Genomic DNA, 14523 nt, shown 5'->3' on the forward strand with positions numbered 1-14523 from the left:
GTTTTTAGTAAATATTTTACTTCAAAACAGAGATCTGGTCCAGTTTTTACCAAACCTAGATGGAGGGAAAACACATACTGCATCTGGCCTTCAGTGAAGAGAAAGTTTGGGAAATGAAGTCTAACAAGTTTTCATCAGAATTGCTTTGGACTAAAGAAATGCTCCATTTAAAAGCATCTGAAAGTCTCATCCAGAGCAACAGGGACGACATTTCTGCAAGCACAACAAACGCACTTCTGTTCACCATCATTGTGCAGGAGTGGAGGCAGGAATCTCAAAATGTGTGTGTATAAAAACTAAAGTATTTGCAAGGATACATATCAGGAGACATCAGTGAGTAAGAATGTTATTTTGTTATTTGGGTGAGCAGACCCTTTAAAGGAAAATACACTAATTGGTCCAATGGGGGCCGTGTGAATAAAGGTCGAAATTTCAAACTTTACAAAGCTTTCAAACTTGACAAGGCTCTTAAGTCCAAATGACACTGGACCTGCCACACAGCCATCTTCACAAATTACACAGAAAGGCCTAATGAGGAATGATAATTAAGATAATTAAAGGTCAAAACTTCAAACCGTGAAAGGCCGCAACTGCTGCACCGCCACAGGCCCAACGTGGATGAAACAGGTTTCTGCATCATTTATGGACATCGGATAAAAATCACTTCCAAAATGATTTGTTTTTCACGCCGCATGTTGATGCACATTCACATCTGCGAGCTTCCTCGTCAAACCGCGGTCGACTGCCGGTCCCACAGCGGTCTGGGGTTGAACCCTGCCCTGAAGGGCATCCACTGTAAACTGTAGCGTCTTGTCTCACACATTCACAGAGACGGATTTAAAGTGACAGGCTCTAATCGTTAACCAATATCTGTCTGCGTATCTGTTTGACTCGTGTCCTGGTTTCATTCGAAGCCATACCTTTTGGCTGTTTAACTAAAGAACAGCGTGGTGCCGTAGATTCCTCTTGAAACACTTGGCAACTGCGGAGGTGTCATTTCCTGCTATTGCCTCAATGTTACACAACAATGCGCTGCCTTGGGATATAATCCTCTCTATCCGTTACACAAAGGGAATCGTCTTTAGCTGTGGTGCATACAAATTCACACTCACACTTAGCCGCCGAAGCGGGGCGTGTGTGAAATTCGCCACAACAGTTTTGTCGGGTTTTTCGGAAAGCTGCACATTTCATGGCTTTCTGTCTTCGCGGAAAGTAAATCATACGTGGCTGCACCTCTTTTGTGTGTTCGCCGTGCCCTTCTTTTTTGTGGGAATGGTGTTGAAATTAGCACAGACATTTATAGTTTCGGCTTTATTCGAGCATTTCGAATTGACAGATGGAGACACCCACCACTCTCACCCCCCTCCTGCAGTGTCGCCTCCTCTCACAGAACCTATTTGTGATATGTGTCAGTGCAGTGTGCAAACTGTGCATTAGATACACGTCCCAGTGGGAGTGTTAACGTGTGTGTGTTTGTGTATATTTGTATGTACGCTGTGCAAGGTTCAAAGCACCTAATACTCGATGTTGCATAATGAATGCACTCTTTGATGCGCTCATACTTTGTGCTTGTGTTCGCGTGTCTCTTTGTCTTTCTATGTGTGCGCTAACACACACTTGGCATCACAGCAGACCACAGCCCACTGGTCCATCTGGGCCTCCCTGCAGTGCATTTTGCAGTGAGATAATCCCCCACTGCCTCGTCCTCTACCTCGCTCAGCTTCACAGCTTTCTCCCTCTACCCCCACCTTCATCCCCCTGAATCTCTGTGACAACGCCAGTAGCGCCGGTGTAGCAGCCAGCCGGGGTGGTAGCAGAGCCTGCCAAACTCCCATGTCCCTCTCTACTAATGCCCAGTCTGCCGAGGAGGCCTGAGAGTCTCGGCTACTGCTGGCTTGTCCTCGCTAATCCTCAGATCTTGAGGTGAACGGCGTGCAAGTGCTGGCAGCGGAGCTGGCGAAAGTCTGTGGCTTACGGTCGAAAGAGGATCTCCGTCCCCGAGACTGGAGCTCTGGATGGAAACTGAGCCCATAAGTTTGGAGACTCAAATGTTTGGACGGTCTGAAAGAACGGGATTGTGGTGGAAGAGTAAATGGAAAGCATAACATGGTAGTGACAGCTGTGCAGTCATGTCTGGATAAGACAACTCTGTGTCCCGCAAATGACTTTCAGATGCAGTGGATTTGCATGAGCAAAAACGTTTTGTAGGAAATCACATGGGTCATTTTTAATAACTGAGGAAACATTAATACTGTCCCATATTTTACCTCTTTTCCTACATTTATGTGTATGTTTAGGCCACTCAAAGCACTTAAGGGAGAGGTTGTGTTGGTTAAGTATTGATAAAGTAAACACCGACTCAAGACCAAAGATGAGACATGTTGACTTCTTCAATATTTAGGCAAAAACGTCCTTCCATAACCTTGACAAAGTGTTTTAGCAGCCTAAACCTAACAACACACGGGCTCTGTGTTTTGTGCCGCCGAGCAGCCAGCCTCACCTCTTCACAGCTACTTCTGTGCACTACAAGAATGTCACCTCTCTCAGACTCCAAAAAAACACGACCTGCAACGCAATTCAGTAGTAAATGAATGTATTTAGCAGGAGATAGAGCTGGGATAAGAATGACAAAGAAGAAAAGAGCCTGAAATGAAAACTCATGAGAAACTCGCTCAGAAAAAAGAGGATATTGATTTGCAGTCAACATTTAATGAACAACTCAACTCTTGAACTGATTGAGATATCTGCTCCTCTGATGTTGACATGCATTGATTGAGTTCCATGATACAAGTTTTCCTGAGGAATATCTGCAGCATCTTAGTCAATGTGCAGACGTCTCTTCAGCTGCTTGGTTTTATCCTCGGGATCGCTGCTGTGATGGGATCAGTGTCCAGCGCCTCAGATTACGGGAGCAGACATTGAAATGACGACGTGTCATGTTGGAAAGCCACGCCGCTATGATCACGGCGGGGTTACTGCCACCGACCCCGTCATTTGGACAGCCGGGCTGCTATCAGATAAGCCTTTGAAGCAACGTGCTTTCAATGTCCGAACCACACTCATGCACTCATTTTCTTGTTAGCCGGCTTGCCAGCGACAACAAGAGTCAGGCTAGCTACACAGAGTTTATTCTGAAGGCTTAGGGGTCGTCTGATGTAATGAATTTGTGCGATTAGGTTCAGAGGAATTAGTCATGCTGTCTGTGTGTGTGTGTGGGCGTGTGTGTGTGTGTGTGTGTGTGTCTGACATGAGGATAAACGAGCACATCTATAAATATCAAATTATTGTAGCATTAGGTAACATTTTACTGCCCTATAGCACAAAAATGACCGTAATAATTCTCTGAAACATTAATAAAGTTATTGATTAGCACCAATTACTTTGGTGACGTTTCTGGCTTTGAAACCTTACTCTCATTATACAGCCAAGAGGCAAATGACTGCAGTATTATTGCCACTGTTTCTTGGTAAAATCTCAGCTCTCCAGCAGATCTCTGCTCTGAAAAGTTTATTTGTTTCTATTACACAGTCGAGTCTGCTGGTGTCATTGACAGGCCACTGTAGCAGAGGGGGGCGGGGGGAGTGGTGAGCTTGTTTTCGAGATTTATGTCGGTTACTAATGGAGTTCCTTCAAGATCAAAGATCACCTAAGTTTGTGTTCCTCCCAACAATAAAGCATCTGTTCCTCTGCAGTTTCTCACAGGAACAACACGATGCTCTTGTATCTCAGTCAGTCGCAGTCACAGGGAACATGAAACTGGTGGGTCACTGGTTTGAGTCCTGGCCGGTGAAATTACACAGGGGGGAAAAGTGATGAGCTATGCAATCTGTGTATCAAAATAACCTTATTTCTAATACTGTTTCATTAAGTCTGATCCACATTGTTGCTGTCATGATTCATTTTGTAGTTAGGTAATGTTGAGACTTCACAGCCTGCCATGCTGTTTTTGCTCTGTGTACAATAACCACAGTTTAAGATAAGACAGTGATTTGATTGACAAAATTGACCCGGACGCTTATGAACCGCTTATTTCATTCACTGACGTTTAGGGGGCAGCCTTACAATCAGCCTCACAATCAGCCCTTCAATCAGCGCAACAATCATCGCTATCAATTTGATTTTACTGAAGAAGGCCGGATGAGAGCGCGGCCCCAGTTTGACTTATTATCCTGCAGTCCAGAGTGATGGACATCAACAAGACAGATGTTTTCATGCCAACATATAAATATCAGAAGATAGTCTCCTCTTATCTTTCGGCACCCCATCCCGTCTCCCCCTCCCTGTTTTGCCCTGCTGAAGTTTCCCTTAGGCGAGGCACTTAATCCCTCTGATGCTCCAGTATATCTCCTGTGAACAGAGCACCGCTGAAAAGATGTTTACAGACACAGAAAGTCTTTCCTGACCAAATAATTGTTTGCTGAAAGTGAGCTACCTTCCCCTGCACCTGAATTACAGCCACCTCGGTGCCATAATTAGAGCGTGATTAGACAAAGTATAAGACACGGAAAAGTCTCAGCTATTAAACAGAAAACATTTGATGTTGTGAGAAAGAAGCCAGGCAGCATGTTTCTTACTAATGGCTGCTATTTTATGTCAAGCTGTTATAAATGGAGCAAGTGTGTCCTGTTGGAATCATCTGTGTTGAATATGGTTTAACGCTGCTAATTATCTAACTACACTGTGATTACAGAAAATAAGAGCTGGGAGCCAAAGCTGTACCATATTGTCTAAATCCAGTAGTAACATGACGCAGTTTTTCAAAGGCAGTCTTCTTCATGACCTTCCTGAAGCTCACAGACACACAGAAAGGATTCGAGCCATCGCCTCCCACGTGGGCACAAAACCCTAAATCAGTTTATATGATAGAGATCACGACAGAATCATTCACAGTGAGGAAATGTGTTGTTTTGGCAAGTCGGAGGCATGTTGAATGGGAAGTCACTTCATTGTTGTGTTTTGTCCAAGATTTGTTTGCCATATTGTCCTCGTTGTAACACGGGTAACATGGGGAAGGCGGGGGGGGGGGGGCGGGCCAATATTCTGCCGTGATTCAACTTTTCTCAAGAGTGACAAATGACAAGATTTGGGGAATTTGGTGGCCAGCTGTCACATCAGTTAGAGGAGCCAGACGAGAAATGGTTATGAATGATTCATCCTTCCTCCATGTCGGACGGACGGACGGACGGAAGAACCAAAGCGACTGAGCCACAACTCCACCACCACCACCTCACGTCAGAGTGTGTGTGTCTGTGTGTGTGTGTGTGTGCGGGTGGGTGGGTGGCAGTGCTGCACATTCTGCTCATCCATCTGGTTCACTCGGGGAATGACAGTCCGACATTTGCATTGGAAAGAAAGGGGAAAATGTTAGCAGGCTCGATGTGAATTGCCTGCTGCCTGATCCGAACGCCGCTCGCATCTCACGTTTTGTGTTTTTTGTTTTTTCAAAGCTAAGCAGAGCAAATATTTCACTCACTCGCATCACAACAAAACAACTCTTTCCGCTTTGATTTAGTAAGATACGAGCAAGGAGCAGTGACATACGTACTGTGGGCAAATTTCCAAGCCTGTTCCTCCCTCCTGAGGCCCACTGCATTATGTATATTTCTGCTTGATGTAAACAACAGTGAGCTGGAGAGCTTTTAATGCATTATTCAAGGTTATACGATGAATTAGCTCCGTTACAATGAAATGGTCCCTTTTAAGTTCTGCATCAGCAGGGTAACGTCACTTCTGGAAAACATTAAAAGGAATATGAGGAAGACTTGTAGCATGAATATGATGAAATTGTTTTTGATCCACCTCATGCTTGTTGCTGAAGAAGAACCGGCTGAATAAATGAGGCAGCATCCTTGGAAAAGATTTCAGTACATTTGCGAGTCCAGCTCGGGCCAACACAAATCTAATCTTGTGTTGCTTTTTAATTTCTTGTCTATTTTGCACCTGCCAGGTGGAACTTTTGATCATGATATGAAGACTATGTTGAATCTTTTACAGTAGTGTTTTGCATACATATTTGACTTACATAACACCAAAAATTACTGTAAAACAGATGAAGGATGTGATACTAAATGTTATAAAAAGTCCTGATAAATGAGGAACACAAGTTTTAAAATCAGATTCTCAGAAACGTCATGTCCACAAATCTTCGTCTCCTTTCGGCTGATGCTCCATCTTGCTTGCAAACCGAGCCCATCACCGGCTGGAGATCTGAGTTTTGTGATCTGCATATTTGATTTGGCATTGACGTTTAACCCTCCCCATTATCCGGGCTTGGGATCAGCAATCAGAAATGCACTGGCTTGTGCATCGTCAGTGGCTGGGGAACAACCCGGTGTTCGGTGTCTTGCCCAAGGATACTTCCACATGTGCACAGGAGGATGTGGGGATCTAACCATCAACCCGCTCTAGCTCCTGAACCTAAGCTGTCTTGTAGCTGTTACACAATATAAATGTATGTATGTATGTACGAAACCTAATGAAAACATCAAATTTAAAGCACGCAAATAGACGATTGACAACTCAGGGTCACATTTGTTGGAAGGTCTCGGCTACATTTTTGTACTTCTGCTTTCAGTGTGTCCAATTTCAGCGTACTGATTTACATGTCAGTGTCCGTTTTTACCATGGACAGTTTCTTCAGAATCGTTTCCAAGGACCCATGCAAATCATCCACTTTCCTGAGCTGGTTTTTAAAATCATCCATCTTCTTGGGAGAAATTTTACCTCCTACGTTGCCACATTTTTTCAAAGACAAGAAAATCCAACTGGTTGGAAAACAAGAGCACACACAAATTGTGATTTTCTGTTGATAACTGATGACCATGAACACCGTGGCCAACTTTTTCTGGCCAAGAACCTTGTTGACTGTCCGCACACTGGCCGAGCTTCCTTGTTTGCTTATCTCATAGGAAATAAATGTACTTCCAATTGATTATCGCCACACCGGTTGTGTAATTGCTGTTGAAAAGTTCCCAAAATAAGAACTTATTTAAGATTGTGAAGAAGGGGTGAATTCCTGCATCCTATCATAACTTAATACTGCAGATAGTTATTTGCACAGCAACAAAACTTCTATCATTTAAAACAAAACTCTGCTGTCTCTCAGCCAACCGATTACCGGCCCATTTCTGATACTGGCAGCTGAAGAGAGGGAAAGTGCTCCAACAGACGGAGCCAAATTACACTTTGGATTTTGGCCAATGTACATCAGTAGTTCAATAATCATGCAGTAAAACGTGGCACTTTCATAGAGGTTACATCTGTATTGTCACGACCCTGACTGAGTTAAATCAATGGCTGAGTTTGCTGTCTGTCGTGTCTCAAACAGGGGTGGAGCTGCTCGCTTTGTACAACCACCCGTCGGTCCGAGAGGGTCAGGTGAAGTACTACACTGTCAAGGTGCCACTGCGGGTTCAAAACTGTGATGAGGGGGTCAAAGGCGTGGAGGCCAACTGGCTGGATCACATGACCCAGCACTTCAACAATGGAGCCTCGCTGGTCGATGGATACTTCCACCTGGGCAACGTGAACGGTAAGCTGGCAGGACTCCCTGGTACTGCAGAAGACAGGGGTTTCCCAGGAAGAGATGTGGATGCATGTGTATGTGTATGTGTAAGACACAGCACTGCAGGATTTTGCACTGCAAACATACGCTGGACGACTACAGAAGCTGTGGCTACATGTGTTTGCAATGACAGGCTCCATTAAGTGATACTATCAATATTAACTTAGAAGCAAATGACTACATGTAGTGTGAAAGTTTTACCTCCCAGTGCAAGACCAACAGAGAATAAACACCCAGTTCCACCTTGAAATTACAATATTTTATCTCATGGTTTTGACTGTTTGACATAAACTGTACAAGTAACATAAAAGTGCAGGCAGCTATTTCCAACAGGCAAGCTCAGATGAGCCAAGCTATGTGCCAAGTACAGTAGTAGAACAAGTTGTGTGGAAGTATCTAAGTGAAAGGTGAAAAAAGGTGAGCAGCTCGCACCTTGCAACTTATTTTTCTCCAAAGCTAGTGGATCAAAGTAAAAATAAAGTGGGTGTACGATTTGCTGGATGTGTTTGGAGGTACATCGCAGAATAATGAGCTGATGATAAATCAAAGCTGTCTTAAAGTGAATTTTGTCTCGCTTTGCACACTGCTAAAAAATGCTTGATGTAGCTTTCAGCCATTCTAGCGTCACAGTTCTAAGGATATAAGTGTCGGTCTGACGGTTGATCAGTCGACCCTGTTTGTCCAGGCTCACCATCTGTTGGATTGATTGCTGTGACATTTTCTAGATATAACCAAGTACCTGCTCATTCAAACGTTGTTCTACTAGAAACCAAATGAAAGCAGACAAAAGTATGGAGGCGTACAACTTTTTTGTTAGCGGTTGGGTCCATGACCAAGGTGCTCCGGGATGATATTTTGGTTTTGCCTGGGTAAGAAGCTTTTATTGTCTTGTGGATTAACCGAGCATCTACCATCCAGCACCCCAGTGCTGAATGTTGACATTTACATTACGTTGTTAGCTTGGCTTACCACTGGTAAAGGTTCTGTGAAAAGCCGCTTAGACATGGATGACGTGGATCGTACATTATTTACATTCAGCTGTCTTTGTGTTATATGACTCGGGTCCTCTCAACCGACTGTTAAGCAGACATTTTTTCCAGTGTTTTCCAGTTTCCGGTGTTTTTCATGCTAATGAATAACAACTTTTGGTATTCGATAAAAGCTCCTCTTGGTTTCTCGGTTTCAGTGATTTGAGCAACCGTAAATGATGCAAATCACAGGCGTTTTCAGTGTGTGTTTTAGTGCTTCCTGTGCAGAAAATCACTTCCTGCCCTCCATCTGCAGCATGAAAACAACCTATACAGGGCATCACATCAACATCACAAGTTGTCTTGTGGTCCACTGTCTGTGCAGACTATTAGCCAAATGTTAGCGCACTTGATTGCTGAATTGACACCACAATGGTGTTTTAAATACGAACAGAGTCTGTTTTCACCAGTGAACAGTGTGGCTGACTATGTTTTAAGGATATTCCTAAGAAGCTGGAGTTCACGGAGCTGTTTGGTATCCTCTTTTAAGCTATTTCCTGTTTGGGTTTTCCTCTTCCATCAGATCCCTCTGCCTCTGTGCTTCACTCTGACACTGGAGAAATAAGCCAGCCAGAGTAAATAAGAGTCATAATTCATTAATCTGGGAAAGTGAACGCCTCAGCAACTCTGAAACATAGATAATTAACCTGATAACAAATTAGTGCCTCCTTGCATATTTTATATCCTGAGAATGGAGTAATGAAGTGTATTATTATGATTCAATTTTTTTCTGCCTATTAGGGTCCTCTAACATATTTTGCATTTTTCATGCACTGCTAAGATATGCGTCTCTTGAACAGTGAAATTACTGGGTAGGGTAGAAAGCAGATCAGCTGCATTATGAAACTGTCTCTGCCTTCACTGACTTATAGGACTGAATTCAGCTCACAGTTTGAGCTCAACCCCTTTAGAAAACAGACAACTTTACAGAGGTGAACGCTGTTACTTTATGGATTTTGGTCTCTTGAGAGCAGCTGGCAGCATGACATCAAAGCGGCATCCCATTTGTTGTTACCAGCTAATTACATCAAACAGCCACGCAGCCCGGCTTTAGAATCAGCATCCACTCCTGCCGTTTCCATATTTAGCAACTTCTTTGAGACGAGTTTTTGAATTCGCGATGAGACGCTCGACACGATGCAGGAGACCATCTCAACCTCATAAACATCAAGGAGATGTTTGACAGCAAAACAGAGCATTAAAAGACGTGGACCGATAGAGACAGACGCATGAACTTGGATGGGAGACGATAGTGACAGCGACAGCCTGTTTTGAGCTACAGAGCAACCAGCGTGCCTCAGCTTTCATGTCCTGACAGATACATGTGTGGTCTAATGAGTGTTTTTTTTTCAAAGACTGGCCTTCTTCTGCCCAATTTCACTTTAATCCTGTTGTACTAATATCATTTTTATTGTATTTATTATTCATTAGAGGAAGGGTTGCTGAGCCTGTCTGTTTTTATCATGGATGGCGGTGTTTGACACTTTGGTCCAGACTGAAATATCTCAATAACCGCTGGATAGATTACCTTGACATTTGATGTAGATTTAATTGGTGTCAAGACGGTGGATTTTAACGACTTTGGAGACCCCCTGACTTTTCCTGTAGCACCACCATGAGGTTCACATTTGTGGTTTTGAGTGAAATGTCTCCACATTTATTAGATGGATAGCCATGAAATTCAGTACAGCTTTCCATGTTGCCCTCAAGAGGAATTGTAACATCTTTGGTAATCCCTTCAATTTATGTCTAGCATCATCATCAGGTATAAATTGTAATTGTCCCATACTTGATTTATGACTAAATGCATGTAAAACAACATTTCCAGCAACTGCACCTTGTGTTAAGTGCTAATTATCAAGCATGCTAATACACTAAACTAAACGTTAAACCTGCTAAACATCAGCATTTTCAGTGTGAGCCTGTTAGCATGCCAACGTTAGCATCAAACTCAAAGCACTGCTGCTCCTGAGTACAACCTCACATAGCTGCTAGAATCCCTGTAGACTCTTAGTCCTGTTTTGCAATGTGTTGCTTCATATTTTATTATATCTGGGAGCTGGAAGGCAAACTTTCAACCATCTACTACTAAGAGTCTCTGAAGTGCCTTGCTCACAGGCAAATAAAGGATGAGAGTGCTGGTCATGAGATGCTGGTCCTAGTTTGAACCAGAGAGTCTCCGATTAAAATCCTGCAAACCTGCCTGATTGAAAAGTTTTAAGATGCTGTAATGCTGTGTAATCTGAAACAGATTATTAAATCCAATTTGGCATCTTAGAAAATACAACAGATTTCCCATCAGCCGCCCACCAAAATGCAATATAGAAATATTTCAGAGCCAGCACTGTTGTACTGCAAGTCAGCAGTAACCACTAAAAGTAAAGCATATATTAGCAATTATTCATAAATGTGCTGTTGTTATGCAAAGCCCACAAGTCAAAGACTGAATGAAATGAATTATCCCTGCAGCTCCAAGCGTCAAAATCATCTAAATTGCAAATAGTAACGTTTATAATCAACTTGAAAGCTCCTAAAGAGCCATATATCTTAACCATGAAGGGTTGAAGAGGTAACGGGCAGTTAACCCCCCCCCCCCCCTAAAATAAAAGAAAAACAGCAAAATTGGAGTATTGGAGTATCATCGTCTTAATATATCAGTATATGACCCTTTAGTATGATTAGATAACACGATCGATCAACCTAAATTACACATTTAGGGATTAAAATTCCACTGCATTGACTGCAAGAAGCATGACACTGACAGAGGTTAGTTGACAATTCTTGATGAAATATGTGTTACTCTGTCAACACAAAGGTTTGTTGTTGTTGTTCTTGTTGCTGATTGTCGAACTAGAGTTGGCAGATTATCTGCATCACTGTTCCTGTTCCTGCAGTCAGTCCACGGCTCTGGCCTTTTCCTAAATACTGTGCTACCTTTCTATTGTCTCTGACAGCCGGCTGTTTGGCTCGGTCCAGAGGGACGCACACTTCCACACAAACGCACGAGCAACACACCGTGTCCCCGTGCTCCTTCTAGAGATGGGTTTCCATGGTGAAGCAGGATGAGAAAGCATTAAGCGGCATTGTTTGCATACGCGTGTGTATGTGTATATTTGTGCGTGTGTGTGTGACGGATCGCTCGGACGGTGAAAGTCCTGTCAGGTGTGGCGGCATTGTTTGCAGTGAGTGCAGACCTTGCCGGAGCCACAGAATGGGATATTATAGCAATATTGAATTGAATTTACAGAGTCTAAGCCGCACGCAGGCCCCACTGTCATAAGACACGCATTAAAAATTCATACAAACTGTGGCACTGCCTGCAAACACACACACACGGGCCTACATACATCCACATCTACCTACGAAGACACACACATACACCCACTTACACGCACTTGCAAACACATAAGTTCACACTACCTCCCTGGAGTTAGGAGCAGGGTGTGGGGTTGAGTTTGTTTGCTGAAGAACTGACAGTAATGGTGTTGACGGGGAGTTTTGCCTTTGTTACTTGTATAGCTTAAGCTATCTCCAGAGCCACAATGAGGATTTGTAGCCCGGTTGTGAGACATTGAGCTATTCATATGCATGACAGTCAGCCCTCACTGGTTTCTAAATTTGGGCAAAGCCAATGGTGGAAGAAAAAAAAAGAAAGAGAGCGAGGGAGAGATACAGAGAATATGAAATTCCAATAAGGTTTTTCTTTTCTTTTCTTTTTTTGTACCGTGAAAAGAAATTCAGGGAAGGGAAATGATGTGCAAGCGTTTCTCTGAGACAAAAGTTGACGAGAGGTGGAATTAGAACTGCCATGTTTGTGCGTGTGTGTGTGTATATGGATGCATGCATGTGTTTCTAAGTAGTTGCAGTTATGTGTAAATAGGTTTTGACAGCACAGCGTGTGTCCTTTGACCTCTGAGCTGCAGTCACAAGACAGGTTGAGTGTTCGACCAGTGTGTTCACTTAATGCAGTCCGTTTTCCTTCTCTGTTCACTTAATTTGGGCATGCAACAGATGCACTCAGGTGGCCAAACTGAAGCTCCCATTTTGTTTCAAGTGAAATCAGCTGCAGGAATCACTGTGCATTAGCTTGGCTAAATACTCACACAGACTTGTTAAATAGATAGATCTTGTTTGCAGCTGTGGGGCTCAAGCAAATGTCAGCGGAGGACCCTGTTCTCAAGTGTTGACTGTAAAATCATGGGTTGTTATACATCAAAACCGCAGCGAGCAAAAGTTCAACAAAGGGTTTGACAGCGGTTAGAGATTATCCACAAATGTACTGATGCTGAAGGACCATATTTTTAGGCTCTTCTGAGGCTCAGATAGTTCAATCCCCGGCACTGAACTCTAAATTGCTCCCGTTGGTTGGACACCAAATCAGCTACTGTACTTCTGGTGATCAGGCCGGCTCTCTGCCATCAGGGTGTGTTGGATGTGCAGTTTTAACACTGAAAGAAACTCCTCTGGAGATGTTTCTCCCTCACAAGCTTTAATCACAAAAATATATTTATCTAGAAATTTTTCCATGTCAAAAAAGTCAAAACATATGTGGGTAATTCCAAAGAAGGATGGAGTAAAAAATTCCTTCTGCAGCTGTAACAAATCAGATCCATCATCCCAAATATTTCCATGTTAATCAACTCCAAAGTGCACTGAATGCATCAGCGGGTGAGTGGTTCGCTCTGGCCTGCGCTCATGGCTGGACTCATGCAGCGTAAGAACATATCGACTTTAAGTTGGAAATGAATGATGAACACTGATAAAGATTAAAAATTCATATATCAGAGATATTCTGTGTATTAATAAAGTAGTTGCTTACATGTTGCCTGCTTGGAGTTTTCCTCTATTGAAACCAAAGCAAATGGACTAAACATTTGCAAACACCCTCTGGTCTCGAATCATCATGCTGTCCGTCCTCTGTTCCTTTTGTACCAGCTAAAGTCTGCCTGGTAACCCGCAGGTACCAGACTGCCAGCAGCCAAACCTTTGGCTCCGCGGGGAGAGAGCCACATCCAATCCACACACACATTAAACACCCTCGTCTTTCCTCTCTGCGTCCCTCTGTCTGGATCTCCACTAGTCCTGTTTGAAATATAGATAAGCTGTCAGCGGCCCATCTCCAGCTCTCTGAGGCAGCGCCTGGCACACATGTTTAAATCATGTCAGCAGACATGACCCGGGGCAGGGTCACCTTCTGGCTCAGCAGCGGTCAGCTGGACTTGAACACATGCAGTATATACTGATCCGTGCAAGTGCATGGACTTAAACACGAGGCTGTGGATGTTTGCACCTCCAATAACTTGCTAAATACACTTAAAACACAGATATTGTCATGTCCAATCAGTCCTCAGGGTCAAAAGAACATAGCACCAGACAGCTCTCCAAAATAAAAGACTTTATAATGGTGCTTTACTGAACACTACAGAGACTACAGAGGAGCAAGGGGGCATTTAGGGACACAGACAGAACTGTCTCTGCTGTCTGCTGGACGTCTGAGTCTGCAGACTGAGCTGATTTCTGCTCATACCTTTCACAGTTTGGCCTTCCAGCTCGCCAATCACCAGTCATACCAATCACCAATACAAATCACATCCCTGATGGTGCTTTGACTGTCTTTACTGTCATTGAAGGTTGTTCTGGTTTCATTTGATGTCTCACCAACGTGCTTCAGTTACAAATCACAAATGTGTCCAATAGTTGTTAGGTTTGTGAACGTTAGCTGATCAATGACTCATTTGAGACATTTTTCAAGCAAAAAATGATGTTCTAGCTTCTCAAATGTGACATTTTGACGCCTGTCCTTAAGTCGTAACATGATAGGAAATTAAATTTGCTTGGACAAAGCAAGACATAACATCACCTTCAGCTCTGGGAAATTACAATGAGCATTTTTGTGTTTTCTGATGTTTTATAGACTGAGTGATTAACCGA

General features: G+C 43.3%; 1 protein-coding gene across 2 annotated transcripts in view; it reads left to right on the forward strand.

The window, feature by feature from the left end:
* Positions 1 to 14523, forward strand: part of rftn1b (raftlin, lipid raft linker 1b) — a 97843-nt gene that overhangs the window by 59305 nt on the left and 24015 nt on the right. For both annotated transcript variants that reach the window (XM_076737346.1, XM_076737347.1), the window contains exon 6: positions 7328 to 7531. In XM_076737346.1, the coding sequence (XP_076593461.1) occupies positions 7328 to 7531 (204 nt within the window). The remainder of the gene's footprint in view (positions 1 to 7327; positions 7532 to 14523) is intronic.

This window comes from Chaetodon auriga, chromosome 8, assembly GCF_051107435.1.
Source record: "Chaetodon auriga isolate fChaAug3 chromosome 8, fChaAug3.hap1, whole genome shotgun sequence".
Taxonomy (NCBI): domain Eukaryota; kingdom Metazoa; phylum Chordata; class Actinopteri; order Chaetodontiformes; family Chaetodontidae; genus Chaetodon; species Chaetodon auriga.